This window comes from Athalia rosae, chromosome 1 (assembly GCF_917208135.1).
Source record: "Athalia rosae chromosome 1, iyAthRosa1.1, whole genome shotgun sequence".
NCBI classification, from domain to species: domain Eukaryota; kingdom Metazoa; phylum Arthropoda; class Insecta; order Hymenoptera; family Athaliidae; genus Athalia; species Athalia rosae.
The window spans coordinates 6,216,412-6,229,037 of record NC_064026.1 but is presented as its reverse complement, the minus strand read 5'-3'; the positions used below and the strand labels follow the sequence as shown (position 1 = coordinate 6,229,037).

General features: G+C 42.7%; 1 protein-coding gene across 4 annotated transcripts in view; it reads right to left on the bottom strand.

The window, feature by feature from the left end:
* The window catches only part of LOC105688907 (putative uncharacterized protein DDB_G0271606), a 64,695-nt gene that overhangs the window by 15,801 nt on the left and 36,268 nt on the right, over window positions 1-12,626 (bottom strand). For 3 of the 4 annotated variants that reach the window (XM_048655736.1, XM_012405569.3, XM_012405554.3), the window contains 2 exons: window positions 5,790-5,930; window positions 2,583-2,709 (listed from right to left, as the gene is read on the bottom strand). In XM_048655736.1, coding sequence (XP_048511693.1) covers window positions 2,583-2,709; window positions 5,790-5,930 — 268 coding nt within the window. Of the gene's footprint in view, window positions 1-2,582; window positions 2,710-5,789; window positions 5,931-7,928; window positions 8,249-12,626 lie in introns of all 4 variants that reach the window. The other variant, XM_048655721.1, reaches the window with a different exon arrangement.

The window sequence follows — 12,626 nt, the reverse complement described above, 5'->3', positions numbered from 1 at the left end:
TATTGAATTATGAATCCGCAAATATCATACAGAGAGAGATCATCATTATTACCTCGCCAAAAAATTTTCATTCATTACTCTGTCCGGAATAAAGATTATCCATCCCTCCGCAATCTTTCGGTAGGTCGGCCGATGTTGTAGGATGAAGAGATTGGTTGCTTTGCAATATGCAGAAAGGTTTTTCGTAAATTATATAATACATATATACGTGTAAGGTATACGTATGTACCTACATTTTCGTGTACCTAACCGTGTGAAGTATGTAATATTATCACGTCAGTCGTTGCAGCTGCGGATCTGCTGAAAGTGGAAAGAGCTTCGGGGGTTGTGCGGTGCATAACTAACTAAACACAGAAAGACGAGATATACGCTTATGCAAAGGGAAAGAGAAAATTAGCGAGAGAAAGAGAAGGAGAGAGAGAGAGGGAGAGGGAGTGAGAAGGGCTCTACATAGGCACGTCAGTACGTACGAAGGTACAAACGCCATACATAGGTAGATACACTTGCACGTACGTATATGTACAAATATGTGTAATACCTCACAGGTACATACGACTCCAGCTAATGAAATGCTCGAGATTTTTTAACCCCTTCGCTAACACCCAAATAAATGTATAGGATGTAACGTAAAATGCATATATTACCTACACGGATGGTACACTTCCAAAATATACGGGGTGTTCCGTTTCGAAATTGGATAAATTTGCAGTGAATAAAAAAGCTTCAAAGACCCGGAAATCACATGTGACACTTTTTGCGTAGCGACTGGACGTGTCCGAAAATATTGTACATACGTAACTGTACATATGTGTACACATAGGATATGTACATACACGTATATGTATAGGTATATAAAGAATATAGACCTATACGAGTTTTTTCATTGGCCGCAATTAGCAAATATAAGCTACCCTTGCCAAATAAATGGCTTCCGTCCGCTGCGCTAACCGACGACCACGGTAAACATTTCTTGTAGCCCGGTGGTATTTTATAGCCTGCAGCGCGGGTAGCGTATAAAAAGGTGCTAGGAGGAGGAAAAATCCAGAGAAAAAGAAGGCCGAGAAATAAGCAGGAGGAAAAGAGGTCCGAATACGAGATGAAAAGGAAGAGGACGAAGAAAAACGAGCGTTTTACTCTTTATGCAATTCGTCAATCGGCCGAGCCGGTGTGAATTATTTCTCGCGATTTTGCGCGTTAACGTACATGGATATATGTAAAATCATTTATTGGAAATTGGGTGAAATTTTTCTTCTCCTTACACTCCCTGTATTACTTAGGTGGTCCTGTACCGTTATACGTATATTTTTAACTAGATACGAGGTAAAAAATGTGGGGGAAAAAAGAGTTTGAAAAAAAAATTCACCACCTCATCCATCCCCAACGGGTATCCGTACCGCTTATATTAGGTATATATAATATAAAATACATGTACCTGGTTTGTACATGAGTACGCGTGACGCATGTACATGAACATAGGTATTATCATAGATATATTGAACTAGATCGGACAAGTTGCGAAAAGTCAGAGTCATAGGGTATTAAGTCGCAAAATAAGAGTGCCAGCCCAGAGCGCCCTCTGCGTTTCGTGGTAAAACAGACCCTTCATCGACCTCTGAGAAATTGTCGATCAACCGCACGAGCGATCTACAAGATCCAATCTTCAAATTCATCCTTATGTAGACGGTGACGATACAGTTCAAGATGAGAAGTTTACAGTAAAATGAGGACTTTTGATGGAGAAGAAAATATAAAACAAAAAATAAGTTTTGCTTCGGAAAAGTGGGTAATATTGTATCAGGAGCACGGAATATTTTGAAAATGCTAAGGATGTCACGTTGGAAAGATTTTCGAGTACAGAAGAAATGTAGAAAAAAAAAAAACCAAAATCGAAATCCGAAGATGCCGAGGAAAGAAGAATTAATTGAAAATCAATTGGGAAATAATGATTTCTAAGTGAGGAGAAAACTTGTAACAAGTTTTTCAAAGAAATTAGATTTCAAAAAGACTTTTGACTACATATGCCACTTCCCCGCGGTTACGTAAAAGGCGGGGATTCGTATCAGATATTTATTATGTATGTATTCCACTGACATTGATATAGTTCAATATATCTATGGTATCATTACAGCTGCCGAGAAGCTGATCACGAGTCGAGATTAGAAAGAAAAATTACATCCTCGTCTATACATAGGTGTATATATAATATACGTACATCGTGGGGCCCATTAATTTTTTCTCCAAGGGTTTCGAGAAGAATTTTTTTCATAAATTCTATCGAGAATGAGGTGAAAAAATCGCTCGCAATACGAAACCGATGGGACGAGAATAATTCACCCCGATTCGAGTAGCTGTGCAATTATTTCGAATTGATGAAAAAAAAAATTTCACGTTACATGAAAATTCAAACGCGCTCGAGTGCGGGGGTAGAAGAGGAGAGATTAGAAGAAATCGCAATTCGAAAAATGGAATCTTTGTTCCTCCTTTAAATTTAGACACGCTTATACAGGATTTCTCGAACGGTTGTCGAGTGTCTCTTTATTCTTCCAAAGACAAAGTTCAAACAAGTGTGAAAAACAACTTACTGAGAGTCGCGTTATTCGCCCTCGACTGATCCGTCTGCGATCTGAGTAGCCTCAAGCGGTTCAGTTTGCTCTGCTGTTGGTCCAGTCGGTGCCTCAATCTCGCGAGTCTGTCTTGCTGTGCTGGCTCCTGAAAAAACATCGTTTTCAATCGTCTTATTTACAGTATCAACAAATTACGCGGTGCTCCCTGAACCGCGAGTCAGACTTAATAGATTTTCAAAAAAGAAGATCGAAATCAAGTAAAACACGAATAAGTCTACAGGTATACGTATATATATACACGTGCATAACGATTTTCTTTTCATCTCCTTTTCATCCCCGAACGTCAATTCGCTTTTTTATCACGTTTTTTTTCCCCCATTCGTCGTCGTGCCACCGCTTAGAGACTGAACGAAAATAAACAAATAAGTCCGCCGCTGAGGTAATGAAAATTTTCAATCAAAATTCGAGCTCGAAGTCTCGCCGGAGGTAGCGTGCGTATTACAATATCGGTAACGTGTACGGGGGGAATTATCTTTCCCCGAGGATACGATACGCGAATATACACGGGTATAGAAAATAATTCTCAGCCGCAGGAACGAACGGAGATTTTGTGCAGCGTTGAATATGACCCGGGTGTATAAGCTACACGCTGCAAGAGATAGGAACCTAATAGCGAAGATTAGGCTATTATTCGCTATACCTGTACCGGCTCTCCTTAGAAATCTATTGAAAGGGAGGTAGAGTCTCGCTCGCGCCTCCAAACGCCCCTCTCTCTCTACTTCATATTTCCAACGTTGTACGCTCCGCGCGCGGAACGCGAAGATTGCAACGCGTAATTATTTTTGAAAAATATTTCCTCTTTGATCGGAGTTCAAAATGGAAGAGAGAAAATTTCCGACCGATACCACGCGGTCTACGCGAATCGAGCGAAATGACTCGACCGCGCGTGGTCGGTGCGGCGTGGTTTAAAAAATCGTCAAAAACACGTCAGCCGCTCTGATTGAATTCGAAAATTTCAATCGATTGTTGTACAGCTTTTCAATTTCGTTCGCGTTCAATGGGGAGTAGAGGTACGGCCGACGTATGCGCGGGTGGTACAACCGAATTCGCTGGGCTTTAATTTGATATGTATGTACCTACGACACGAGCGACGCGACGTGGGGGTAAGAAAGAACCGGTGGGGGGGAGGGGTGGTGGTGGGAAATGTATTACAGTGAGATTGGAAGATGCGTGGCGGGACGTGGGTATAAGGAGGAGGTACAATATGGGTAGACGACTGGTCGTAATCGTCACCCCTTTCCGTTTTTCCCTTCTTCGCGTCGCGTCGTCGACTCGCTCGTTTTCCTTCGCTCTATTACATCGGGTATAGTGGCACTGCGCGTATTTAATTCTTCCCCTTTTTCGCCGTACCCCCGGTCTTATCTCGTCTTCTCTCCTACTGCACGTTTCACGAATTATACGACAATAATTCCTCCGTCCCTGGTCGCAATCTGTTCTCTCCCCCCCCCTCCTGTCTCGTTCCTTTTCATTTTCCTTTTACTCTTCCTCTTCCTCTTTACTTTCCTCTTCAATTCCTCCTTTCTCTCTTCCTCGTCATCTCCTTCTCTCTCGCTCAAGAAATCAATCCGCGAATATATCTACCTGTCTACCACCAACCCCCACCCCCCCTACTACCCCCCTTTCCTTTCACCCAACCACACGCACACGCGGTACACGTGAATAAAAGAAAAAAAAAAAAAGGAGAGGAGAGGAGAGGAGGAATAAATCTGTACAGATGCACGTGCGTAGTGCACGTCGACCTGTACGAAAGTAGACGGAATAAGGGGAAGGTTTCGATAATCTCCAATACGTTATTGTCCTTGCGGTTCTAAGCCTTTCGAACTCCAATATAGCTGATATAAAACGTTATACCCAGAAATCGAGAATCCCCGTGAGCGAGTAGAGCGCATTCGAGTCTGTAACAAAGTCTTTTTTCAATATGGGCTTTACCTCATCGGAGAAGAAGATTTTGCGAAAGCTGCTACGCGGTGCAGATCGTCAGCTGGAACCGCACGATTCCGCCCCCACCCTTTTACTACACGCGTGTATGGGTGTGGGTATGTACGTACATACGCCTACATATGTAACATATAGTAGGTACAACAGCCGTACTACCCCATCTATTTGTTCCAGTATACGTATAGTTCGATTGTCGTTATCTCCGCGGAACCGTACCATTTTTTTCCTTTTCCTTCTTCTTCTTCTTTCATCCTCCTCTCTTTTTCCTCCTTTGTTTCCGCGTCATTAAAAACGCCGACCTTTTAATATCCCCCCTCGACACCCGTTGCGCGCGCGACAAATTATATCCAATATACATAGATATATATATATGCGTAATTGAATGAAAAATCGGAATTATAATGAAATTAAAGAAAAGCAATAATCGTTCATTAATTCGGTGTATAATAATGTGAACGTTTGATTATACGTATAGTACATACACTCAAAAATTCGCTTTTACGTTCGTATATACGAATCATTACGAATGTATGATGTTATAATCTGGTGTTACCCTATACCGTATGCGTATACACGCGTGTACATATGTACGTAATAATTTGTTTCTGGTTCTCGGTGATTCGGTTGCGGCACCCCAGGGTCCGTAAAACCGCGAGCGTACGTACACTCGTGAGATAAAAAAGAGGTGGAGGAAAAGTAATTGTGACGATAATAATAATAATAATAATAACAACGATATACCGCAGATAACAAAAGTTGTACGAACGTAATTTCCTCGCACATCGAGAACTAATGTATACAATACGTTAAAAATCGACGGAATCGTTGAAACGAATAATACATACACATGAGATCGCGGCGTCCGCGCACGCGAGATCTTACATCGCGTCCGCGGTGCAGGCGTTCGAGAATATCCCTAATTTCGGTCGAACGGGATACGCGCAAGTTTCGTCGGCCGGGGATAAATGATATGAATATTACCATACATTCCATAATTCATGAGAATTAATAACGATCCTCCATTTCGTCTAAAAAAAGAAACGAGCGAGCGTAGAGAAAGGTAAAAGAGAAAAAGTAAGAGAGGCGGGTCTTTCGCTGCCGGTGAGGTCCGTTCGACTCCGACGACGCGATTTTGAATTTTTGGCGCAGTGACGAAGGGAACTGAAAAACACGAGCTCGGGACTATCGTAGACTCGAAGGATGGATAATTTTGGTGACGATTCTAACCTGGGCGCCCCGGAGCACGGCTAGGCGAGCTTCCCTCTGCTCCAAGAGTCGCTTTTGCTGGGCGATCTCCCTCTGTTGCCTGGCCGCCATGTTCTCCAGTTCGCTGAGCACCAGCACAGCCCCGCTGCCTCCCACTGGTAACTGAAAAACAATAAATTGGGATTTGAAATTTCGACAAACAAAACTCTTGGGAATTATCGCGGCCGATGCACACGCGACGCGTGCACGCAAATTCCAATATGCGTCACTGAGGAATTAATTAAGGGCGTAAGGATGTACGGTTTCTTCAATTTTTTTTTGTTGTTTTTTTTTTTCCGCCAGCTTCCGCTCCCCGTTTTGTTCGAGGATAGGTTTACGGCACGTCTATTATAGCCAGCCATTTACTTCGGCGATAATTAATTCACACTTGAGAAAATATCTTATACTGCACATTAATAACCCTTTAGCCTTCGGTAGCAGAAGCGGTGGGACGTACCTGATGAATCGATCGATATGAGGGCGCGATAATCGGATTAGATTAGGTGTACAGGTTGTATACTATCAATTTTTAGTGGAGATAAATCACCCTTCGATAGAAACCCCCGTCGCAAGTTCCACAGTGGAAGTTGAAGCGAGCGAACGAGGAGATCGCTGTTAGGGGAGAATTCGAGCGCTCGCCGCTATTCAGAGATTTGGGATCTAAGACGCTTTCACCTATATAGGTATACGCGTACGTATAGCTGTGTGTAACTATTAAACGGAGCATATATACTCGCGGTTTATCCGCGCCTCGATCCGCCCCCCTAACTTCGCCCGGCGCCATTTTTTATACAAACGGGATACGAGAAGGGACGAAACTTTTTTTTTCCCCACTTCATCGCCGCGACGCATCGGAGTGCTTCGACGAGAAGAGACGAAAGAATTAACGAAAAGATTAACTGCAACGAATGTAAAAAACTATTTCTCACCGTCGAGCGAGCGAGCGATTTGATAAGAAAATTTTTATCTCAATTCCGGCCCACCCAGTACGTGTACATGTAATTGGTGAGATGAATTTAATAGGTGGTCTGCGTAGTGTATATTTAGAAAAAAATTAGGCGATAACCCTATCACGTGTAGCCGCGTACCCGCGTACGCTTAGCGAGTTGAAATTAGAAAACATTACTCGGAGTTTTTGGCACCGTTGAAATCAGGAGGGTGGCGCGGACGCTGACAGCTGGGTAATTATTTTAAAATTACAGTTGGTATCCTACGTTATAAAAGTGGGTTATATATAGGTGGATGTAAGGGCACTAAGTTGAGATATATACGCGGATATAAAGGGCGGTAGAAAGCCGAGTTAAATAACGCGCGGGGCGCGGGCGGGTTAAAATTATGTAGTCATACTCGTATTATAACGTCAGGGTGGCCCGTGGGCTACTTAAATATACACGGTGGTACACCTAAGTTCCCCCATCTGTACAGGGCGAATTTTCGCATAGCCGCGGATCGACGCAGGTAGCCGGTAGCCGGAAGTTCATTTTAAACGACGTCCGACCGGACGTCGAAATTCGTACAGTGATTCCGATGGGAGAAAAATTAATCAGCCTCGATATCCTCGGCTGACACGTGATTCGAATCAGCGTCGGGAACGAATGCGCTTGTAACTTGCGCGGTGTAAAACTTAAGTTTCGCGTACATCGTGTACGTTCGGGCTGGTACAAGGACACGGCGTAGCCAGTCGGGGGTGGAGGCTTGAGCTTCATTAATTCGGAGGGAAAGGTCCCAAAATTTGTCTATGGGGAAATTTCGAAATGACTAAATTATCTCAAAACCAGGTGCGGAGACGCGGTTTCGCTTCTCGGGATCCTCCTATGGAACGGCAGCTGCCGATGTACCGTTCCTCCGTGGTGACACGTGAAATACACGTAGGTTATACAGCCGAGCTACGTACAAATGATATTCACTCGGTTAATATGTAAACCAACATTTCTGGATGGCTATGAATTTCTAATTCCCAACCCCTGCAGCGTCGGCAGACGGACGTAAAATAAATCATTCTATACTGAAATCCTGACGAGCGCGTGTTTCCACCTGCACACTATCGGGAGGGGCACGTGCGTCAAGTTTACGAATATTCGAATGAAGAAAAAAAAAAATAAAGGGCGTGACAAGGTATACCTGATTTTTCGAAATCGTTTTCGTGATAGATTCCGTTCCTCGGTTATTGTCCTTGGTCGAATTACTTTTAGCTTTTTTTCTCGATTTTCCATGATGCTGATGTTTCTCTTGTACAACTTGTTTCACCGTACTCTGCACCAGTTTAGCTTTCGACTTGAAATTTTCAGCGGGATAAACACAGGCCAACATATTATTCACATTTAATCGAATGTACACCGTTCGCCGCACAACTCTGTTGGTATGTAATCAACAAATATACACCCTAGCAATCGCGTAACGTCTATGCGGTGAACAGAATATCAACTTTATTCCTCTCGTTCCTGTAGGATTGATGGACAAAGAAAAAAAAAAAATCACGTCACGTTAAAAAAAAATAATTGAAGAGCAAAAAAATTACTGTTAATAAACTCGTGGGGGGAGGGAGGGGGTGCACTAGGGCGCGTCGTGCGTGTACCTCCATATTCCACGCGCGTTACACACGCACACGCCGTACACCGGATTTTATACGTGCGCATGTAGAACACGCCGTTGTAGGGAATAACTATACCATACGCGTATGAATAGACCTGTTGATTTGGAGGAGCAACAGCAGCAGCAACATCACCAGAAGGCATCGGCTTACAGAATCGGCAGCCTGGTGTGAGGCGGCGCGGGAGCTTAAAAGCTCAAAACGCGCCGAGCGATACGAGCGAATTGTTTCTAAAAGTCGGTATTTTACATCCGTTCTTTTCACGCTCCTTCAACGTCGCTCTTTCTTTCCCCACTTCCGCAGGACGGGTAGAGCTATGCCGCCGTTCACAACTTTGACTAAAACCGCGAATAAAAATAGAAGAGAAATAGTAGAAAATTTTTTCCCTCTTCGTATAATACGTTGACGGATTATTGTGTGAAAGAACGCGATGTTTGAAAACTGTTGGTTATTGTTTCGCGTGAGTTCGATTAAATGAATCTATTATACGGTGTGCTCGGTTGTATACGTGTGTATCGCATCGATTTTATACACAGGTGATAACAGGTATAGGTAATAGATTAAGCAAACAAACTTTCGATGGGATAGTAAATAAATTCTTGTTCCCGCGTTCGCGTTTACTTCTCCCAAAGGGACGGTCTCCGGTTCGTTTCCCTACGTACAACCGCCACCACCCCCCCGATACTCCGTATAGCGATATATATGTATATATATAGATCGGGAAACGGCGCGTTTGATTGCTGCGCTAATTGCTAATTCAAACTTAATTAAACACCGCAGAACTTACATATATATTTACCCCGAGAACAGTTTTCGCATTGTTTACGAGAAATATAAGGGAAGAGTAAAAAAAAAAAAGCCCCCCCCCCCCCGCCAAGAAAAAAGAACAATTAAAAAGTTTAACGAAAAACGAAAAGAAAAGTATTCTTCGTGCTCACAACTTAGTTCAATATTTTATATGTATTTATATCAAAATCCACGAACGCGATATCCGGTGGTTGTAACAAAAATCGCTTAGCACATTAATTCGTAATTTGTCATATTAATTTGCGGTATCCATCCAATTTATGCATACGTATATCATCACGTCGACGATATAACCGCGGGATAAATGATTGTAATAAATATTAAATGTCCGTTTCACGTATACTTTATTCATTAAAATGAATACATAGGAGAATATAAATTCAGCGCGTAATAAACCATTACACTAATAAAATAAGCGACGATTATAATTGTGGAAAATAAATTTTCGAGGCTAAATTTGTACGCAAGATAACGAGATAATCCCGCAAACGGCGACGACAACCGCATCAATTGTTTGTTCATTTATTCGTTACGTGTAACAATTACGCGGATGAAGGGAAACAATTAAGATTTGCCGCAATTATATCATTCGAATACGCAAAGAATTCCGTTACCGCGATGACGATAATAGTTGCGAAGGGGAAAGCGCAACCCCCCTCGAATATCATCCTCCGCGTGTATAGCCGGCGAAGCTCTATCTCCCGACAAGCGTATATCTACACGTATACATATATCTATACACCTTTATGTAATACCGGCTGCTTCCTCTTGAATAACGCAATAAGGAATAGTGAGGGAGAAAATAATAAGAAGAAAAAATGGACGGCGCATACGGTCGAACGTATAATACGATCGGAAATTGTTGGTTCATTTTTTTCGTGCCAGCGTCTTACGAGGCGAGTGTTTAAAGAGGTTGTGAGAAGCAAAAAGGTGGCGGAGAAGAAATCGAAGGGGAATAGGGAAAACGGAAAAACGGAAAAATAGAAGCCCGCTCCCGATAATGTTACCTCGTCGAAAAATAATCAGTCAATTCGTTCGCGTCAAAAAGTTTTCATGTAACGCAAAACTTGTTGGTAAAACGATTTGTCAAAAGCGTGACAACCGAAGCAGCTCCTGAGGGAGAGATAGCGGCGCGGCCGACGTTGGTCTTTGTACGGGGCGCGAATGGGAGGGAAAAAGAAAAAATTAAAGAGAAGAAGGAGGCAGGGAACGAAATAAGTCGATCGTGAGAAAGGGTGAAAATAAGAAGTGAAGAAGGAAAGCAAGAAAGAAAGAAAGAAAGAAAGTAAAGAAAAAAAAAAAATGGGAGAAAGCGCCAACGGCCGGTTATCAGTTTTAACAAAACCCGAGCGAAATACCCCCCGTGTGACGTACAGGTATACCGCGCGGAGGGTAATCGCAGATAATCTGAGGGAGGAGCAAAAAAAAAAAAAACGAAGAGAAAAGAAATACCCGGTGGCTTTGGACGGACTCCTTCTTCTCGATCAAACGTCACTTCTTTCGATTCCGCAGCGAAAGGGGTATAAAATTTGAGGGATGATAAATCGGATAGTCTCCTCTTCTGCCGCGGTCGATCTATTTCGGGTATCGTATATTTTCTATTATTTGATAAAAAAAGAAAAAAATAAACTTTTATAGGAGAATCGAAAACCGATTTGAGCGACTGGAAAAAAAAAAAAAAAGGAATGGAGAAAAGCAATCGCACCTGTGATTATTACAGTTCTCCATACAACCGTATCAAGGGTATTTGTTGTAATAGAGGAGAAAAAAAATTTATGACGGACACGTTATTCTGTACCTTTATTTCCACTTTGCTTTTTTTTCCTCCACTTTTTTCTTTTCTTTTCTTTTCTTCTTCTTTTTTTTTCAATCATAACCGTTATTCAAACGCGAATGTCACGGCTACGCGATTTCAACTCTATAAAAAGAAAGGAGGAGGTGAATAAAAAGAGAGAATAAAAAAGAATAAGTATCGACAGACCACCTTTTTGTATAAACTTCTGTATTGTAGCTTAAAAGCTTCCGTCGGAAACATGACAGCATTTATTACGTCGGGATCGATCACCTGTCTAAAATATCTTCGGAGTATCCGAGCTCCAGACTCACACTATTCTCCCGTAATCTTTTCAGATTTTCGAAATAATTATTAGCGAAAATTTCGCGCACCCCTTGCGGAAAATATTCTTCGAAACTTTCCGACTTGACGAAGGTAAATGTTCGGCGACTCAGGGGCATTAGTGTTAAATCGGGCGACGCGCAGTTTTACCCTAAAATTTCTCATCCCCGTCTAGCGCGTCGAAGAATTTCGAGCGAAAATTCTAATTCTCCGCAGGAACATCCGTGGAAATTCTTCGAATTCACGAATCACCGTGTGTACACCTATACATTCCTACCGGTTTACCCTAATTTTTTTTTGTCCCCCGATTTCCCGATCGCTAATCGCCACTGTTCGAATTCAGATTTCGCGTTGATGTTCGAAAAAAATTTTCTCCTCTTTTGAGAACGTGATTAATTTTTATACGTCGTCGCGATCGCGATATCGAAAACGTTTTCAAAAAAAAATCCATCAGTCGCTAGAAGTAGTTCGAGGTCAGGTGAAATTTGAAAATTCATCGATCAATCCGAGATCGCTTTCGAAGGAATCGAAGATAAGAGTGGACGATATCGCGTGCCGGCTATAACGTTATTCCCATAATCGTTCGGTCGGATCGACAATGAAGGATGAATTTTCAGTAGCGGAGAGAAACGCTCCGTTGAATTTATGGAAATTGGAAATTGGCTTTCGAACACTTCTCGGAGCGGCGGCGCGCTGAGAACGTTGACAGTTTTGACGGTTGACAGCTGTGATTGGCTAATCTGGTATGCAAATGCGTCGCCACTCTCAGAATCCACGAGTCGACGCAGCTGCCCGAATAGATTACAAATAGTAATACGTGTACGTACCAGCTATACATAGAGCGGTAAACGTGTGCGCAAATATACGAACGCACACGTATACCAACGGGCTACGCGCCATTACCGATTCCGGTGGTATAAACGCTTGCTAATTCAGAGATCGAGTCCACATTACCTACCAATAGGGAGAGGACCCCCGCCGCACCTGCACCGCGTCAATGTTTGATTTACTTCGACGACGAAAAACCCGAGCCAATTAATAGATAGGTAATCCGGTTATTCTTCCGATTTAGAAAACGCGATCGCCCTCGGAGTTCGCAATCGTTATCACCCCCGTGTGTTGGAAATTAAAATGACTTTCGAATCATCCGAACGATTATTTCCCAAAGTTCGATGCGTAGTGCAGGTAGAGGTATTTACCTAGACCCTTGTATCGAGTTTGGAACTGATATATCAGAAGCATAGGATCGCGTCGTAATATCCTCCCCGAGCCGTGTTTTATACGAGTGGGTATGCGGGGTGTATAT